This window comes from Marmota marmota, unplaced genomic scaffold (assembly GCF_001458135.2).
Source record: "Marmota marmota marmota unplaced genomic scaffold, marMar, whole genome shotgun sequence".
Classification (NCBI taxonomy): Eukaryota; Metazoa; Chordata; class Mammalia; order Rodentia; family Sciuridae; genus Marmota; species Marmota marmota.
This window is the reverse complement of record NW_025999927.1, coordinates 5,287,658-5,309,033: the sequence shown is the minus strand read 5'-3', so window position 1 is coordinate 5,309,033 and position 21,376 is coordinate 5,287,658. Positions and strand designations below refer to the sequence as shown.

Here is a 21,376-nt window from a genome sequence, read left to right as displayed (position 1 = left end):
GGAAACATGATATTTCCATATTTGGCCTACATTAGCAATATCCACATACTGTCATTCTCTCCTTGACTAAATCCTAGCTAGGCTTTTGAGTTCTCTTCCTGATTGGCCTCAGGTGATCTACAGGGACAAGCAGACTCCTAACAGCTCATGGCTATGTCCCTAACATGACTCTGATCCCACTCAGAATGCCTACTAGGGAAAATGCAAAGCTGTCCAAAAATGCACTGTTCCAGAGACCACCTGAGGATGGGGCCTCTGTCTCCAAGCCTCCAGCAGAGGACAGATGCCAACTTAGATAACAGCTGGCAGGCATGGCTGGGCTCATCACATCATACTGACCAGCCTCCCCTGAGCCTCCACGCAGCCTCATCCCTGTTCTCATTCTCCCTCTACATACCATTCATCTAGCTCCACACAAGCTGAAGATGAGTTCAGTCCACACCATGTGCTTCCCTGTAGTGACACTTACTACTGACTAAGGTCATTCCTGGCCACTTCAGTGTCCAGCTTTGCTTACCTGTGATGGTATGCCCCTGTGTACAGGCCAGTGGGCGGGTGGGAAGCCTCAGATGGGAGGGAACTAGCCACACCCATGAGGAGTGAGTGACACTTTGGGCACTGGAATGGCAATGTTCTGACTCTCACTCTAGTATTCTTCTTTCTACCTGACCACCTGGCAAATACACCTGACAGATACACCAGAGCTTGGGATACGTCATTAAAATTCACAGTATTGAAGGATGCATTTACTCAAGACTGACATTAAGAGCTTTTCTGTTCATGCATCCTTTGGTCTCCAAGGGAACAGACTTGGAAATGAGAAAACAAGAAGCTGATGGCACTCCCAAATTAACACAAAAACATGGCGGCAAGCCTGTTTATTCTTTATTTACTTATCATTTAAGCCATTGTTTTGACTATCAGAAAGCTAAATTTCCTGGAAATGGGTGAATGTTATCTTAGCTTATGTAGGACCTATAAAAATTGCTTCCCTTTTAACAAGAGATTTACAACAGGCTACAGATCCTTTTGTAGTTGCCTATGGAGGGAGGAAGATTCCAACAAGTAAACACCAGGGAGCTTGTCTATGAAGACGCTGAAGGGCACAGTGTTCATGGAATCTGCTGTTATATTTCTCCATTACATTCAATTCTTTAATAATCTTTGTTCCCAAATATGCATAAAGGAATTTTTTAAAAAATCTTTTGATAGGGAATAAAAGGTATATAAAGAAGTGATATTTACACACCTGAAACCTTAAACAAGTGAAATAGATAACATTCAACATAAGAAAGCATGCTTCATTCGCTGCCGATCACAGTGTCACAGTTTGTCAGGTGAGAAGACCCTTTACCTGAGACAGCTTCATCTGCATGTGGGCAAACACGTGCAGGAAACCCACCACTGCGTCCCACAGCCTGCTGTGTGCCAGGCTCTGCTGGTTCCCGGTGCAAGGGCCCTGGAGCAAACATACAGAGATCATTCCTGGCAGCATATTTGCCAAATTCAACTTGAAAATAATAGGGAGAAAATGAACTCAAGGTTTACAAATCTTGTTGTTAGCATATAATCTAAAAAGTTCACAAACACAAAATGAAAGAGAGATAAAGAAGATATTGGTGCCATGAGAGATAAGCATGTTCTTCTTTGAAATGTTCAATAAATCTAAAAAAAAAAAGAAAAGTTTCTCAAGGATTTATGTGTCTTATTTCTCTATGAATAAAGAGACACTGCCAAAACAAATTGGCAAATCATTTCATTTTTTTCCTAGCTTTGATCTCTTTAGATAAAGAGGGTAAGAAGTAGGTGATTGGGTTGTTGGGTCAAATCAATTGGTGGTCACTACCTTGTGTGAAAAGAATATGAGAATGCAATCAGGATGAGGTGATTATTTCCTCTTCCTAAGCAGTAACCTGGATAAAGCCTTCACCCAGAGGAAAAATGTCCTATTCAGAGTTTTCCTAGTTGTTCAGCTGTTTCAAAATGGTGCAACCACTGAGATTTTTAAAAGATAAATACTTGGTCATTAATTTCATAAATCTCAAATCCGAGGCAACTGGAATCTGCTGTAACTTGGGAGGCCACTTGGCTGAGGGATCTGGTGCCAGGGGTTCCTACAAAAGCTAACCCGGCCCCAACTCAGTGTTCACTTAGGCTAAACAGCCAGAAACTCCAAGTAAACTCCAACTAGGGACTTTGCGCTTCAACCAATTACATTTTTTTAATTAATTTTGTTTCACTTGCTTTTAAGCACCTCTGGCCTCTGGGTGGAGCTGAGCCACCTGCAGTCAGGAATAGCCAAATGCTCAGATAAACTCAATGAACTTTAATATGCCTCTGTTTATACCTTCCAACAAACCTAGCTCTGCTCTCTGAGCTGACACTTCTGAAGTGATCTTTCTTCAGCAATGGAGAATGTGTGTGTGGCTAGCAAAATGTTTTGATGCAGACCATTTTCAGTTTTACCTCCTAAGGAAAAATTCTACAATAGTTTAGGTTTTGAACACATCCACAGCAACCATGCAAATAGATAACAGGGATTTTTTTTTCAAAGAAAAAAGGCATAGCTCTTAGCCTCTAATTCATTCTTTCCTTTACACAAAGGACTCATAGTGAGTTTAAATTTGAAAACACATCAAAATATTCCATATTTTACTGCACAAACGAGCGGGAAGATCTGACTGCACTAAAAATACTGAGGAGATGTTAGAGTGGAGCTCGGTCACATCAGCTGTGTGGAAGCCCCGACTCTGGGGAGGAGGAGAGGAGCCTCTGTGTTGCAGGAGCAAGGCACCAGGCTCAGCTCCCACAGAGGGGGATGCACATAGATCTTGCCACCCTAAGGCATTGTAGGTCAAAGCTGACAAGGGGGACACCTGGGAGATTGCACCCATGCACAGCACTCCCTTCAACCCCCGCTGTGGTGGATGCGAAGGCACAAGCTAAAGTGCCAGGTCCCTGAGCTGAAAGGGAGCTACCTATCTGACCTTCAGAGAAATCACCAGAGGCAATAGCCAGACTTCCCAGATATGCCAGCTGCCATGGGCAGGCTGAGGACACATCGCTGCCTGGATCCTCACACAGAAAAGCAACTGGAAGTAACCTGAGGCTCTCAGTCACTTTCCTAGTGTGCAGTCTCCCAGGCCTGCCTCATAAGGAAAGTGACTTCTCATTGTTTCTACTTTCTTGATCTCTTCTCTCTTAAAAACAACCTCTTCCACTTGGTTCATTAGAACATTTATTCTTTTATGGAAAGGAGGACTGCCCAATTCTAAAATTAAAAATAAAATCAATCGAGATTTAAACTAAATGGTTGTAAGTTTGGTCCTTTGACGCCTTTAAACCTGAGACAAAGGGAGAAGACTAACTAGGACTTGCTCAACCTCCATCCAGTGGCTTCTTAGCACCAATAACCAATGTGAAAGGGACGCTGGCCTCTGAGGTATTCGGCCTCTGTGGCACACAGACTTTTGCTCTGTGCTGGAAGACAGAGCAGTCTCACTTTCAGAGGAACCTGAGGCAGAGACAGATAAAGCTTTCTCCTTAATTATCCATGGTCTCACTCTAGGAACCGTGAAATATGATGTCCTTTTAGTCAAATGATTCTTTTTCTTCTCTTTTATTACAACCGAGGTTGCAATTTTATAAATAATTACTTTACAGAAACGTTTTTCTATCTTCTGCTTATGTTCGATAGTCAGCAAAAATTGGAATAAAAAAGCAAGGTACAATCCTGTAGTCTAAAAGGCAGTCCAAAATAAGCACAAAGCTAATGATGAGCTTGTTTCCATATATTAATATTTATAAGGAAAAAGGACACTAAGGCTAGGGTCTCCTAAATGTATCTCACTAAGCAAGATGTAGGAAACTGGACTGGATCCTGGAATAGAAAAACAGCATTGACAGAAAGATGTAAAATCAAAATAAAGTATATATTTTAGTTAATAAGACTGTGCCAATATTAATTTCTTGGTGTTGACAAATGTTCTACATTTGTGTGAAATACCAACATTAGAAAAGCTGGGGGAATCATATACAGAAACCCTCCTCAGGACTCTCTTTATAACTTTTCTGAAAACATAAAATTATTGCAAAATTAACATGTATTTATTAAAATACATATTTCATGAATGGTTAAGTTACAGGAATGGGTTGCACCTGCAGGCATAACAAGAGAAGCTAAAATGAACAGAACAGTCCAGGAGCCTTTACCTGATGCCCCTGGACAGGCGTTTAGAAACGTGTTCCACAGCAACACCTAGCAAGGAGCTTTGTGCACATCGAGAACTCCACTGGTCCTGCTAGTTTCAGTATGTTCACAGTTTCCTGTGTTTTAGGACAAGACATGCCCACTCTGGGCTCTTTTTGGAACGCAGAAGCCATTCTACTGACAATTTATACAAAATTCACTTGCTTGCTGATTTAATTGGCCAAATATATTTAATGAGGACATGATTGTTGTCCTCATCTTTCTAGACACAGAGGAAAACCAAGGCAATCAGGGAAGGCAGGAAAATGAGGAAACAGGAATATGAACACACTGAGACCATATTGAACTTGAACTTGACTTTCATTTGATTTGACCATGAAGAGGAGGGTCAGGGTGAGTCACCCCACTCCACAGTTCCTGCCTTCCAGTGGCCCCAAGACATGCTGTTTCACTAAACTTCTCTTCCCCTCACAAGATCATGCCTGGTCTAAGAGTGAACTATAAGTTTCTCCTTCCTGTTTTATCTTAGCACAGGTGCATGGAATATGGGGATTGCTCACTCAAGGTAATACTGGCCCCTGAGACAGAAGATAGGATAGTGGCTGCTGAGGCTGATAAGAAATAGCAAAGTGGTCACAAAAAAATTGGAATTATATAAAATTGTTTTTAAAACTCTAAGCTTAAGACTAGTGATTTCATCTAGGGAGAATATAAAATAAACAAATGTAAGATAACATAATTCTCTTTGGTATTTGGATTTTATCTATAATAAACACACGTGATTTTTTAAATGTTCTTCTCATTTTTTCTTAGTGTTGATGAAATATCTTCCTCACTGTTACTGGAAATACTACAAAACATGGCTTAATTATCCTCTAATCCCTCCTTTGCTTCCGCTTTCCTTTCTTAAGACTACTGAATGCTTAATACATTGAGATACAACAGAATGAATGGGTCAGGCCTCTAATAAGTTAATGACATCTCCATCTGCGAAATGGTAAAGCAACTTCGTTATGTATAGATACACACTTCAACCTAATATTTCAGTTGTGGTCATTGTTAAAGAGACAAGGGGTCAATAGGAGATGTGGAGAACACTTTGGGCAGACTGCATTTTTCTATCGAATTCAATGTAATCGGTTGACTTTTTATTTTTCTTTCTTGAAATAACAGAAATGATTAAACATTTACCTGGATATATTCTGTAAGAGTATTAAACACTTGTTTTGCGACTTGAATAGCTTTGGAGAAGTTCCGTTGTCCTTGTTCGTCAATAACATCTTTCCCAGAGTAATACCAATAGAAATCACTAATTGATTCCTGGGAAACAGAAATGACATCACTAAGGTAGATTGTAAAGTCATCACAAACCTACCTGTCCAGTCCTATTATTTGAAAATAATAGGTAAGATAGCAAATAACAATATCTGTGAATTAAATACTATTAATCAATTATTTTCTTAAACATACCATACATGTGGAAACCACTTCCCCTGATATAAATAACATTGCAGGGAAGACAGAAGCAGAAAATTTAGCTTTAAAATTCTGTCTCTGATGAACCTAAACTTCACAAATGTAAGGATACCTTAAAACTAATGCATATTTACCCACTGAGCAAAGTTACATGTTTACAATTTGAGCTCAAAAATTAGACACATCATGGAACAATATTTTGGGGGTTACAGACTTCTGCCCTCCCTTGTCTTCTCCTACAGGCCAGGGACATGTTAGCAGAAAGAACACCAGGATGTCCCTGATCTCCAAGCTGCCCCTGGGGAACCAGCTGGGCAAAAACACCAACAACCATGAACAAGCTCCAATAAGACCCATCTTTCCAAACAGGAGTTTTCCACATTGACATGTTAAAGAGATTTCAGTTGGCTAAATACATGTAAAATACATGTAAATACATGTAAAAAATAAATAAATAAAAGAATTCATTTGACCATATGAACTACACTTGAGTTTTGAGACATGGTTTTAAAAATCATAATACGTTTTCAGCAACTGTATTTGCTTCAAAATGGACTTTTTCCCCTCTGTTAAGATTTAAATTTTAAAAAAAAATGTGCTTTTAGCCAGGCACAGTAGCACATGCCTATGATCCAGTGACTCAGGAGGCTGAGGCAGGAGGATCATAAATTCAAAGCCATCTTCAGCAACTTAGTAAGGCACTTAGCAACTCAGCAAGACCCTGTCTCTAAATAAAATACAAAAAAGGGCTGGGGATGTGGGTCAGTGGTTAGTGCCCCTGGATTCAATCCCTGGTATATAAAAAAAAAAAAGTTAAGGATAAAACCTCAAAGTTTCAATTTCCTGCCTTTAAAATACTGTGTCTGTTTCTCATAAGTAAAATGAGGGGAAAGAAAGTTCTACAGGGCTGTTATTGTTTAAGATGCCCAAGTGTCAAAATGATTCTATCAGAGATATTTTAAGGTAATAAGGTGCTAAGCTCAATTTTAAAACTAACACAAATAGCAGGACAGCAGAAAGGAATCAACCTCAGGCTACCAAAGTCAAGTTCACGGTAGCAGGTGGAAAGACCTTCCTATTTGTAAGAATGTTTCAATATTCTTCCCCAAATTATCTATCAAAGAAGGAGTATAGAAGTGCTTTGAAAAATGAAATAAATTTAAAATACTATCAACCTAAAAAATAAAGGCTGTGGGGGCCAGGGGGAGAAGTTTGTATATTGAAAGAAACGAAGAACAAAGTAGCAGCCAGGATCAGAGAGAAATACACCAGAGAGAGCTTCACCCTAAGAACTGAAGAAAAGACTGTGATCACAGGCAACATATCTCAATGAACAGGTAGAATCACAAACCCAAGCAAATGAAGACATGTGAGTTTAACAAGGCCAGCACTTTGCTTCACCTGGCCAGCCCTGTAGGCCACATACCTGAACCCTCAGCAGGTAGTCCACAGTAGAGATGATGATGTTGACAGTTGTATTGTTGCCAGTCTGAGTTCTCAGATAATTTTGAAAATCTACAGAAGATTGAAAATGCTATTAAAGTTCAGTCAAAACAAGTTGTTATTCCAGTAACTACCAAAGTAAATGTTGTCTACAGTAAGATCACTGGGGCTAAAAATAGCCTTTTATCTAATAGTTTTAATATTAAATTACTTAAATTTCTCAAAAAACATGTATGATCATCCCCAAAATGCATCCTCACAGAACAACAATATTCAATTCTTGTCTGAGATGTTGGTCACACCGGTTCTTTATCCTAGTTCTAAAGCCCTGGACAAGACTGAAAAGGGATTCCCATATTTAAGGATAAAAGGACAAAGCTATTTATTCAGTAATTATATATGCAAAGTGCTAGGGAAACAAAGCTAAAACTAAAATGTAATTCCTGCCATCATGGACCCACAGAACTGGAGAAGAGCCAGATATTAAACAGTGAACAGAAATTAACTAGGTAAGTCATTTAATGAACTCCCAAGGTAAAGTGCTGCAAAAGAAATAAACTTCTAAGTTCCTCTGAAGGTACCCATCTAAATTCTTTTTCACCCATCACCTATCTTCTCTAACATAAGAATGATTGACAGTGATCCAGAGAAACAGCTCTGCTGGGACCTTGAAAGCAGCAGAGCCACGTGTAACATGGCACAGTGTCCACTGCACCCAGGATGATCAGGAACTATTTGCTGACTCAAGCTAAAGTCTAATAGAGTTCAAGAGCTCCTGCTGTCATCGGCTTCACACATCTGTTCCTCGGTCCCACCTCATGGGCTGGGGCTCACAAACCTGAGTTGTGCCCCTCACAAAGCAGCTGCAGGAATCGGAAGAGGTCACAGGTGAACTCGTCATCCTGCAGAACCTTTTCTCCTGCGGGGAGTGCAGAGGGATGAGCATTAGCGACTGCCCAGACCCCCCCTCTCTCCCCCAGCCCCACTTGCAGGTCACCCCATTATTGCTCTGGACCCTAAGGGTCTCAAGTCAGAGCCACATCTCTATCTGAAGCTCCTACAATCATGCGCTTGGCAGATAGATGTACTTTTTCTTTGTAAGAAAAGAACATTTGAAACTCAAAACTCAGATTTCTCTCTGTTAAAAGTAGCAGCATGGGTTTGGCAACATTTTACAAACAGCCTAAAGATGTAAATTTTTTTTGTGTGGGGGGGTACATACAGAAATGGTATGTCACAAATGTTAAATTTGCTTTGTTCCTAGGGCATGACCAAATGACTCAAGCAAAGCCTATAGTGTATCCACAGAACAGTGCCAAAGGTTTCTGTTATTAAAGAATAATTAGAAGATTTTTGTGAAAACTGCAAATACCTAGAAAATGCTTGCTAACTCATTCTAATTAAATCTTTAACCAGCTTGTGTACTGACTGGAAAATTTAAAAAAGCTAAAACTTCAGACATCTAAGAGACAGGACTGTTGTAGCGTGACTTCCCGAGGAGGAGGAGCCAGCAGAGACTTCACTCCAATTGAACAAACCCAAGGACAGAATGTCAGGACTCAGCTGTGAGAGAGGAGAGCAAGACGGCTACTGGAAGTCAGAGGCCACCTGCAGCATCAGGACCAGACATGCCTGAGGGGCAGGGACAAAGTCTCCTAGGGCTGCACTGGTCCACTACACTGCAGTTTAATGGTCTCTGGATCACAACTTTCCTTGACAGCAAAAACACAAGGAAAGAAACAAACACAAAACAACACCACACAAATGAAAGTTGATTTCTTAAAAAAAGTGTCAGTGAAAAAAAAGAAAGGTCAATGTTACATGAGTGTCTGCTCCAGAATCTAAATTTGTTTTAAAAGCAAAATGGCAAAAAAAAAAAAAAAATGTTGATTAGCTCGTGAATGAATATACTTATGTATTTAAACAAAATAATTTTTCACAGACTATAAATACTTTGGGCTAAGAAAGAAAACTATGCAATGATCATGTGTTTAACTAAAATCACGGATGATCATAATGACGGAGAGCTGATGGACTTACCAGTCCGCAGTCTGGGACTTTCAAAGTGGGAGGCTTCATGTAATGGTAGGATTAGGAAGCAAAACCATTGTGATAACTAATATAAACATTAAAAAAAGTACATAAAAGCATTGTACTCGTTTCCCTGTTAGCCCACAAGCTATGACATCTGGTGACCAAGCTATGATCACCACGTATGGGACTCAGACCCTGTGGCAGGTGAAGTGTGAAAATCAACTTGTTTAAATTTCACACATGGCTGATAAGTCCATTCCTCAGTGTGTAAGTTCATGACAGGGTAGGAAAGAAAGCAAGAACAGTTTAGGCCAATAAGCAAACTAAACTCTTCATTGGTAATACTCAGTATCATTTTCACGAGTCATTTAAATCAGAAGACTCTTAAAATGATATTTAAATCAAAATATTATGTGAGGCATCTAGACTTTTTGATTCTTTCCCTGTGAGCCCGTCTATAACGTTTTTCCTTCAGAAAATCGGGTCAATAAACCATGTATTTACTTTTAATATTCATGTACTCAATGTGAAATAGATAACCCTTGTAGAAATTATTTAGAACAGTTAACACCAAAATAAATATCATAGATGCTGTGTGCCTGAAAATGCTCTGCATAATGCATAATAATTCAGAACATAAGTTTTTATCTGCTGTTTGCATGCACACCATTTTCTTGACTGTAAATGGCAACAAATACAAGTGACTTCACTCAGTAAGGCCACACTGCATGTAGCAGAACAAGGATGGAGGAGCAGGATGGGGGGCAGGATGGGGAGGGCAGGACAGGGCAGAGGAGGGCATGGGACAAGCCCACCAGGTGCTGGCAGGTGTGCACTGGGGTACCATGAGCACATCACAGATGAAAATGCTGCCGTGGCCCATGCTGCAGGTAAGTGGGGCAGTAACAGAGATGAAGACGGCTTTATGTCTGCAGAAGGTACAGGAGCAACAGTCTCCTTGTGATGTGGAAAAGCAATTCCATTTTAAGATGGGAACTGAGATCCATAACAAATAACAGAATGGAGCGACACGTAATTGAAAGTGCTCTTGCATCCTGAAAATATTGTCAAGCTGGGTGAGGGCTTGAGGCACATACTGCAGAGGGCATTCCTTTGGTTCCGTTTTTGAAAGGAGCCTAAGAAGGCTGACACTGGAGAATCAATGCAGCACTGTTGCTCATGGTGAGCTGGTTGCTTTGCACCTGAGGATGACCTGCACCTGCACCTGTTCCTGCTCTACCTCATTGGTGCATTTTTATCAACTGTGAACAGGTTGATATATTAGGAGGAAAGGCAATAACATCAAATGGAGATGGCAGCAGCATTCCTAGATGAGGAAATAGAGTTTTTTGAATATATTTATGAATGGCGTTTATATTTTCTGAGAGTCATCTTAATTTTAGTGGGGCAAACTATCGTCAAAATTGTAAATTTTCATGTGGAAGTAATACAGTTAGAACTTGCTGAGCAAAGCATGAAATAATAAATCCTATTTTAGAGATCAAATGAAGTTAACCTGCTTTTGGTCACTGTCTTACTCACAGTTGGCTTATCCGGTTAATAGAAATGTAGACAAGTCTCTGCCTAAATTCAACAAAATACTGTGTGAGTGTGTGTCTAGTGATCACTTGGGATGTCCATGGACATTGCTTGAAGTTTTCAGCCTATTTTTCAGATGAAGCTTGGGTTAATTGCTAATAATTAACTTCCAAATTAGTAAATTAATAAAAATTCAGTGATATAAGTAAAAATTACTACCTAGTATGTACATGACAAAGGCTAATGCCCCCACTGCTATAAGGTCTAGTCATATCAATGTCTCTAATAACTCAAAGACAAAGGGGTGACTGGCATCACACAGGGACTGGCCACATCAAAAGACCCCCATAACCCATTGTTGAGTGTCACTCAAAGGCATCTGCTGCCATGGAAGAAATCATTCTGGTAATTGAACTCAGAGGATTTAAAGAACTATTTTGTACAATGGCAAAACTAAAGAATTAATACTAACAATATTTTTAGGTATTTTATTCCATGTGGGCAATTCCAATATCACTGTTGAAGTGGCTTCATTATGACTTCTTTAACTATTTTACAATTCAACTAACGAAATAAATTTTTAAAGATGGAATCACAGTTAACATTTGGAGACCTTCAAGTGCTCTTGTGCTAGGCATGTAATCATTTCATCTTGGGCTCATTATTATCCTGCAGATTAGGTAAATGGAATCTCATTTGGTGGGTCAATAAACAACTGAGAAACTAAGAAATTCAGCTAATGTCATATAGGTATCTGGTAGTTAAGATTTGCTTCCCACAAATGTCAATAAACCTTCACCAAGTATCTCCTCTCTGCTAGGCACCTTGGGAGATGAACAGTCTCCAACCGAAGCAGCTCAGTTATGGGAGAAACAGGCAGCAACAGGTGACTACAGTATTACATGGTCCTGTCGAATCCAGTATGCCATTGTTTCTGAGCTCTGTAAATTTGGCCTCACCAACCAGTGCAATCTGTGATTATCAATCATTTCATGAACTGTATGTTCTTTAAATCTGAATTTACACTTGTTTCCATTGATTTCAGAACCCAAGGAAATCCATTTCTGGACATGTGATATTGGAAAATTGGATCCCCTTTCTGAGCCTGGCTTCATAGTTTTGCTATGGGGACTGATAAACACCTCGTCTAATTTCCTAGGCTGTTGTTAGAATCAAATTGTTCAAACAAGTAAAAGTGCTTTGGAATCTGCAAAGCCCAAAAGGAATAGATGCAAATTTCCAATGCTGTGAAGCCATAGGTCAAATTATTGAAATTTCTAAAATACAGAATTTCATTAGGTTGTGGGGAGGGGATAAAAGACAATTCACCTACTCAGCTCACTGAGTAAGTTTATTTAAATGAAGTCAACAACCTGACACTGGTGTATGCAATACATGACTATTTCAGATCCCAACACAATCAGAATGACCACTATAGGAAATAAATTAGGTATGTCCCATTAGGTACTAGAATTAAAATACTTTCTAGTACTTAAATTAATTAAAGTATTTATGGAGGAAAATCTTTCTCCTTTCCAATGTGAGGTGGAAATCATCTCACAGCCAGAGCCAAGGCCTCTCAATTGTCACTACTCAGAGGTGCTCACTGCCCACCCTGAGCAGCCCCTGCCTTCAGGCAAAGGTGCCCATCTTACTCAATATTGCCTGGGGTCTTACTCACACGCACCAATCCAGGGTAGTACTCCCCTCGTAAACAGATTCCTTGAACCCTAACTAGGAAAAGTCTACTCTGAAAAAATCCCTCCTATGCATCATCAGACCTCCCTCAGAACTTGCCTACTGCCACAAGGAAATTCTGCCAGCCCCTATCTTTGGAGGACTCAGCTGTGGAATAGAGTAGCATTTAGTAATCAGTGCACTTTAGTGTTGGTGGGGTCTGCCTGGAGCCTTCTTCCAACAATGGATGTGAGGCCTTCATTCCAGGGGGCTATTAGCACATAATATCACTCAAGTGTTACTCATTTAATGGCTCTTCAAGGCCTCACAGAAAAAAACACAAATTCCTTGGCAGGGCAGAGAAGGTCCTTGGAGCCTTTCACAAACTCTCTCTCTTCACCATCTAGTTTGGTCACCTCTCTCCACACCAGATCCGACACAGCTCCCTGCTGGGCTGCGCTCTCCTGCTCCAAGTCTTTGCCTTCCCTCTCCACCAGGATGCTGACTTCAGGCCACATGCAACCTCTATGGGGCCTGTGAGTCTCTCTCACAGAGCACTGCTCTGAAGTGTGTACACCCCCAGTCTCACAGACTAGGCACTCAAATTTAAGTGAGGGCTTCAAAGTTTAAAAACTGTAAGGATGTCTGGAAAATGCCTTTGGTGTCAATGCACCAGCATCTCAGGCTTTCCTTGAAGAGTACTGATCCCCAGAAATAGCGAATAAAGCAGGCAGCACCCTAGACCATACCTGGGGAAACAGAGTCAAGAAACTAATAAAAACTGTAACGAGGAATCAGGGTAGCCAATACTAGGCAATCAATATAATCTTTTTGCTTAATTAATTAAAAATTGACCTTTTTTTGCTTCAACTTCACATAAATTTGATAAGATCATTATAAATAATTGCTAAGAATCTCAATATAACAGATTATCAAATCCAGGTAGAGGTTTGGGGAAGGTTAACTGATAGCTAATATTTTAGAAAAGGTTTTTAAAAATCAAACAATTTTTGTGGAATCAGATCAATTTCAAAATTTTTTCTTCCCTAGGAGGTCTAGGACCACCACAAAAATGACCAGAATTCAACATCTTCTGCTATATTCTAACAGATGTTTTCCACGAAGGAAAACCGCACTTTTAAATTCATAATGAATTGGTAATGAGGTTATATGGTTTTGATTAAAAAAAATTAAAAATTCAAGAATGGGATGAAATTTTAAATATTCATATTGGTTTCTGAATTTCATTCAATCATTAAAAACCCTATATGAATATAAAATATACAGAGAGGACAATATTGACCACATCGCAAATCCTTCAAACACATCTGCTGAAGACATTTTTTTTTTAAACAAAAGGGGAAATCCAGGCTTTTGTCACAATGGGGGAATTTAGTAAGGAGGGACAGAGACGGGACAAACGTCCACAGCAGTAGTGGCAGTAAGGAAAGAAGGTCAAATTTTTGGCCTGAAACCTTTACATACAAACCTTAAAGAAACACGTGGTTCCTAGTGGTTTCTCCATACCAGATTAGAAACAGCATTTGTGACATTAAAAAGTTAGAAGCAGTTTTGAAACTTCAGCAATAAATGCCAAAGCTGGCAGCAGATTGTGCCCTGGAGGTGCAAAGAACAGGTACTAGGGCAGAAAGTCCTCCCTGAGACGCTAGATATGAAACAGACACTGACAAACGTGCAGAGACACGGAGCAGCCGCGGCTCGGGGAGTCTGTAAACTGAACAGTAGGAGGCAAAGAGTAGCATTGCCTCCTGGCACTGCCACTTAGCTGTGGGATGCTGGGCAAACCGAGTGACCTTTCTGCCCTTCAGTCTCCTTATGTATAAAACTCTGGTCACAGCTACTTCACTGTGGAAGTAGACAACCATTTTGTAGACTCCAGAAAGTTCATGTGCTTGGGCTTCCATGTTTTCCATGGCGATACAGTGTCTGGCCATATTATCCTCATGGGGGAATTTCCACCTAATAAAGACAGGGGATGAGGATGCAGAAGACCTAGCAGATGGAGCTCTAGCAGACTCTTTTCAGCCTATGCTAAGTCTTTGCAGCAATGGCACCAGGAACAGATTTGGGTCTTTCAGCCTTTTCTGTACCTTCCAAGTACAATAACTGATTTTCCTTCTCCTATGAGGATCTGAGCTTTTCTTAACTTTTGTAGAATTGTAAATAAAAGAATGGCCTCACAATAGAAATTTTTAAGAATATGTTCAGAGAGGTCAGCACAGGGGTTCTTACAGCAATGTGAGAAACTGTGTTATTAACAGCCAATGTTCCCCTAATTGTTCATGTCCCCCTAACAGGTCTCTCACTTAATCAGAAGGCACAATTTAGTTGAAAGCCTGTTGAAAGTGCTAGTCCTATTCTATATCTCTTCCTTTCTTTATTACCATTGCCTAGGAGGCTGTTGAAAAGCTCCTTTGACATACTGACGCCATCTTTGTTGTTCTATTAGTGTGAAGAACAAAGAATTGCTACTGTTTCTAGTTGCTTTTCCAATTCAGTCTTAAGAATGAAATTAGCTTTTATGTTCAAGGACTTTTAATCTGTGGTATTTTCAAAGGAACAGAGGAAAGCCCTGTAGACCCCCCAGAGCCCAGAAGGCAGTGGGCAGAGCACACTCAGCTGGTCACAGCCCACTTGGGATCTATCACTGATTCCCGTGCACCAACAGTGCAGTCATAAAGCCATGATGTGTCCAAGACATAGATGCCACAGGGAGACCCCAGCACACATTCTAAAGCCCTCAACCAAACACTGGGCCCACCAGGAACTCTCTTAAATGAAAGAAATGCAACAAAATAAACCCAAAAGCATAATTTAAATGTTTGGTGTCCCTTCATGTCTGAAATATTAATAACTTTACATTTTCATAGAAAAAAGGGAAACTAGGCATATAAGGTATATAATATTTAAAAATAATAGGATGCATAATGATAAAAATTAAATAATCTACTTGTTGAAACAGAATTTAAAGAAAAGCACAATAACTGTCACTATTGAGTGTATAAACAGAGCTAACCACAAATAAAAGAGCAAGTGCACAGAAGGGCAGCTCACGGCTAATAATTACCACGCTCACGGGTGATGACTGAAGAAGAAAGGTAGGACATTTACAGTAGTCAAAAGAAGAGGGAACAGGAAAGAGAAAGAAGTTGAGATTTTTGTTTTATTTTGCTACTTGTACGGAAATAAAATACAAAATGTGTTAATCAGTTTGGGCAATTATTTTTGTGTGTGTTGAAAAAGATCATACACATTAAACCAACCTCATACTGAGAGGTGAAAACAGCTCATATCAGAACAGTCACTCAGTAATTTCTGATATGGGACTCAAACAACCTTACTGCAGTCCACACCAGACTGGCAAAGGCCGGAGGCTGCCAGTGGGGCAGTTGTTCCTTTGTGGGTACTGAGAATTAACAGGACTGAGAATGAGGAAAGGGATTCTGCTCAAAGATTCTGGAACTGTAGGGAAAAATGAAATTGATTTCTAATTCTAAGACAGGGAAGATTTAAACAAAGTCATTTACTTTTAGACATCTTACAAAGAGAAAAGGCTCAGGATTCCCAGAGATTCTGGAGGCAGACTGTTAACTAGCCCTGAGGTTGACAGTGGCCCTGGATTCTCCAGATGGGGCCCGCAGGGAGAAAAACTGAGTAAGTTTGGAGCAGTGTTGTGATTAACTCCACTGACCCATATGATACAACTGGACCTATATATTCAAATGTCACAGAATAAAACCCCATGGGAGCCACGTAGTACTCGCAGGGAAAGGATGTGCCTATGTAGTAAACTTCAAATATAGTCCAAAATAAGCCGTTCTTTTTTCTAATGGTGGGATTAAAAACTGATTAGCTAAAATTTCAGAAAGGCCAGCAGAAGCTACAAATAGGAAACAGGAGAAAAATTTATTTTTTGAGATCGGATTACTCTGATCAAGAAACTAATGTTACCAAACTAACACATTGGCAAGAAGATAAACCCAAAGCTGGCCAAAGAACTAAATAACCGATGTGATTCTACAATCTGTATATGGGGTAAAAATGGGAGTTTATAATCCACTTGAATAAAAATGTATGAAATATGATATGTCAAGAGCTTTGTAATGTTTTAAACAACTAATAATAATAAAAAAAGAAAAGAAAAAAAATCAGACATAAGATTAAAAACCAATATAAGTAACATTTTTTTTTCTTAAATATTCCTGAAAGGAATGGGCAGCAGTGGTTATTTGTGCTTTGACTGCATTGCAGGCTTGACTTTCAAGTTGACGCCCACATCCAGTCACAGAGAGATACATTCTCAGGTGGCATCAATCACTATTTTTTTCAGTAATCAGAATCACATAAACAAAGAACTACTCTAACTTCTGTCACAAAATAATTGGGACTTGTGAAGATGCTAGAGACGGAAGGATAACTGCTGACAGAGTGGAGGACAGGGACAGGGGTCACTCAGGGACCTGAATGACTGCTCTCCAAAGGGGAGGAGAGCCTGACCATTGGCCAAAGCAGCCAGGCAAAGCTCCGCCTTCGCAACCCTGGCCCATCCGTGCACCTGCAGATTCTACAGATGATTCTCAATGGGGGGACTGTACCCCTCTGCTTCAACTAGTGCAGCAGGCACTGCCAGGTGGACCAGGACAAGCAGGAGTCGGGACCCATCTGGAAGACTGGGGGCATCTTGGGTATCCTATGCAAGTGTCCAGTTCTGAACATTCAAATGAGTCACATGAGCATTTTATCAATTTTAAAACAATTCTATCTCTGCTGAAAATGTAATTGACAATGGATGTGTTTCATGGAAGAAGGGGGACAGGGTGATTTACATGTAGGTGGTTAGTACCTGATCCTTCCTCTGTCACCATTCCAAGTCCTTCAGCTTTGTTTTGTCGCTCAAAAGCATTCAGGTCAAGGACACTACAGTAACAAGAGAAAAACATTTAGAGAACAGAATACCTTCTCTGTTTAGGGGAGTAACTGTCTGAATGCCATGTGTCTTGAACACTGAAGGTTCAAGGTACTCTGAGACCAGGTCCCAACAGATGCCTCTCGGCCATGTGTCCCTGCCAACCTCTCCCCAGGGCCCACCCTGAGCTGACCCAGAGGGAAGTCAAACACATATTCATACAGTTCAGCTCAGGGAGAACACTGCAAAGTTACCAAAAACAGAATCATCATAACCATGCTTTTGTAACTTGTTTCTATCAGGTTCCTCAGACAAAAGCTGTCTGAAAGATTTTAAATACTGTACAAATAGATAACGATTACAGCAAATTAATTGGTTAAGGATCACTTAGAAAAAATGAAGAAAAATGCCTCACATGTCCCAAATCAAAATAGAATTTTATGTTTTTTATCTTTTGAAAAAAACCATTTAGCACTCATTTTCAAGTATGTAGAATATAGCTTAAGCATGGGGGACTATTTCAGGACAAAAGACACTGCCAATTGTTCCATCCTAAGATGTCTTTCAAAAAAAAGTCTTGGTATAATTGCTATCAGCAATGAAAAGAAAACACTCTTGAAACATGCAGCCTGAGGATCTGGGAGGAGAGCACATCCTCACCTGCAGGACTGCATCAGGCCTGCCAGGCTCTGAAAGAAGCCCACGTCCTTCTTCTCCTTGAGGTAGTCGAGCATCTTCTACAGACACAGAGAAAACCACATAGCTTTTTTGTTAAGAAAATAGCAACCAAACATGCTTTCTATTCTGGAACAAATGTAAAAAGTAGCTAAACAATACAAGTATCTCTAATGTCATCTTTATCATGAAATGTTAACAAACATGTCAAAGAAAGACCACTGCACATTTCTATGTGTGAGAACACCTAGAAATGCGGAGGATGGGGATCAGGGCATTGTTCCCACACACAAACACATAAATATTGGGGAACTAGTACTGGCAAATCTTTTTCCTGTCTCGCTTAGTATTTGAGACTCAGACACTTAGTGTAAGGAAACCAGCAAGTAGGTCCAGGTGGCTATATCCAGCAACAGGGGTTCCCTGAACAACTCTCAGAGCTGAGTTGTGACTCTTACCTGCTCATGAAATAGCCAGGAATCCAGCTTCCACTACTGCCCTCTCTCACCCAACTTATGGCAGAAACTACTGGACTATTCAGCTTTTCTCCTGTGTTTTTGGATTGATGACCAGAATCTATGATTAATATCTTGGCTAAACATAAATGTCACAAAGAGCTATTTTTGATATGGATAAAACATGGTGGAGATTTCAAATAAAATGTACAGATGACCCCAACTCATGCTGGTTCAACCTAGGATTTTTCAACTTTGTGATGGTGCTACAGGTATATGCATACTTGGAATTTTGGATTTTGATCTTTCTGGGCTAGCAATGTGCAAGACAATACTCTCCTGCTGGTGGTGGCAGCAAGTGGCAACTCCATCAGCCCAGGTCCCAGGAGCACAATCCCCTGCAGCATGCTGTGCTGCTGAGCTCTGCAGGACGGTGGAGCAAGTGATGTTTTTGACTTATACTGAATTTATTGGACATAATCCCTGGCAAGTTAAGGAGTCTCTTTACATATAGGACACCAGAAGGCAGACCCAAAGGTCTTAAGGAAATAAAGAAATTGCTTTTCTCCCAGTCTTTAATAGAAGAGGATAATTCCTACTGTCAGTGCTGTTCTACACAAGCTCAAAGCAGCCAAAACAGTGGTAGTGATATTTTTCAGAAATATTGATAAAAACAACATAAACTAACTGTGTACAGAATACACATACACACTATATGGATGCATATATACACATGTACAAAAGAATATCCATGCATGTAAAATGTATGTATGTGTACACATATATGTGTATACTACACACAAAGACAGGCAAAAACACATAGCATACTAGTCTAGGAAAAATACTGGGGAAAATGAAACAGATTGACGATTTTTTTTTTAAGACAAAGGAATGTGGCTTAGAAGATCAAAGGGAGGTTATGGAATATGCACTTGAAGTTCTACAGAAAGATCTGTATTGATAATAAGCAAATGCATCCCAGGGTCTCCAGTCTCCCCTTGGAGCCAAGGATTTCTGAAAATACTTACACTATATAAGGAATGTCTTTTAAAGTAAAACATAAGGCAAAGAAAAATATTTTTGAAATGTATTTTGGAGAGATTAGTTCAGCTTTATTTACTTTTCCTTAAAACAAAACAAAACAAAACTTATGTAGTCATGTACCAAGGAAACAGAACAAGCTGATTACCCATGCCAGGTTCTACAAACACATATCCAGTCAGATATGATGGCCAGAGAGTGATTCATGCCTCAAAGCAAGAACTCAATGGGCATGGGAGAAGGTCACATTTAGATTGATGTTTCAGATACTCTCATACCATTCTATGTTTGAGTTTGTAAGACTATCATATAATTACTTTTTCCTTTCTATGTTCTCTCTTGGGTATTGCAGTAAATTAGAGACATATTTTACATAAGAAATGAGAAATTTTACAATAGCTCTTTCCATATGTGGTCTGTTTGAAAACCACATTATGTAAATTACTCAAAGACCTCACCTGCTGTACTGTAGAGTTCCCACCATTTAAAATAGCAATTCCAAGTTTCAAAGTAGCAGCCACCATGGGTCCAGTTTCACCTTTAAAATATAAAAAGCAGCACTCCTTATATTTTTCCAAAGATGTGTTGACCTAGTCTACCTCAAAAGGTACTCTTTTTAATATTATTATTACCTATGACAAACCTATGTAACTTACGTACCAAAAACACCAAAATTATAATAATGCATATTTTGCCATCAATATTTCTTATAAATTCTGTGTGGTATATTTAAGAACTGAAACATGAAAACATAGGAAGAAACAATAGATTTTGAAATACTGAGAGCTGAAATTATTAAGCCTCAAAACCAACCATGTGTATTAAAATAAAGTCTTAACTTGTTGATTTTAACATTAAGAAAAATTTTTCTCCAACAATATTCTATTAGAACTTTCATTATTTTCATTTATCACCTATAATATGTCTAAAGTCTGTCTTTATTAAAATAATGACTATTCTCAATTTAAGTTTTCAGATAATGACAAAATTTTAAAATCCATCTAGTTGTTTATCATTTAGTATATTACATTTTATTTTTACATTATTCACCTCTTCTTAGAAATAAAAATGATTTCCATCATTTAGGGGCACTTAATGCCAGACTATAACAACATTACTTTTCCATTTCGTTACAAAGTTTTCACAAATAGGATACTGCTAATGCAGGGAAAGTCGCCTTGAAATGGTGGCTACTGAGATAGACAATGGTACTTTAACAGTTAAAAATCACTCATTAAAAATGTCCAAACATTTTGAGGGTCAGGACACTATAGCCCGAGGCCCATGCAGAGCTTGCTACCTGCTGTATAAACAAAGTTTTATTGAAACATCCACACTGTTCACTTGTTCAGGGTCAGCTTTCCTGCTGACAGAGCACTACATGGCCTGTGATGCTAACATAGCTACTCTTTGGATATACAGAAAAGCTTTAAAATGTCTGATTTATAATGTCACTCTGCTAGAGCTTAATTGTACCACACAAAAGTTGAAGAACATACATAAAGTAAGTCTTTCTAGTAAGACGAAAACAATCCACTAGACTCTATAAATATGAGCTGGTAGCTAAAGATACAGCCGCTGGTCACGAACCAAGAACCCAGGGAGGGAGCACCAGGAGCCAGGAGGCTGGCTCCAAGGGACGGGGAGTGACCTCACCTTTGCTGGCACTGATGGTCTGCAGCACCATCTCTGCGGCCCCCCGGTCATGCAGCCTGGCTTGCTGGTAGAGCAGCTTCTGCTTTTCCATCTCCTTTTCCTGAACACAAACCCCAACCATTTATGTTGTGACTGTCAGTAAGCATGGCTGCTTTCTATATTTTAGTCATCTCTTCATGTATGGGCTCTATGACAACATTATGGACCATTTCAACACCAACAATGTCATTAAACAGATCATCA

The 21,376-nt window shown here is 39.6% G+C and overlaps 1 protein-coding gene across 1 annotated transcript in view; it reads right to left on the bottom strand.

Moving 5' to 3' along the window:
• The window catches only part of Ryr2 (ryanodine receptor 2), a 437,587-nt gene that overhangs the window by 38,547 nt on the left and 377,664 nt on the right, over nt 1-21,376 (bottom strand). The window contains exons 84-91 of the mRNA XM_048800411.1: nt 21,134-21,233; nt 19,936-20,015; nt 17,967-18,043; nt 17,244-17,317; nt 7,968-8,048; nt 7,113-7,201; nt 5,402-5,530; nt 1,355-1,459 (exon numbers count right to left, since the gene is read on the bottom strand). Of these exons, the coding sequence (XP_048656368.1) occupies nt 1,355-1,459; nt 5,402-5,530; nt 7,113-7,201; nt 7,968-8,048; nt 17,244-17,317; nt 17,967-18,043; nt 19,936-20,015; nt 21,134-21,233 (735 nt within the window). The remainder of the gene's footprint in view (nt 1-1,354; nt 1,460-5,401; nt 5,531-7,112; nt 7,202-7,967; nt 8,049-17,243; nt 17,318-17,966; nt 18,044-19,935; nt 20,016-21,133; nt 21,234-21,376) is intronic.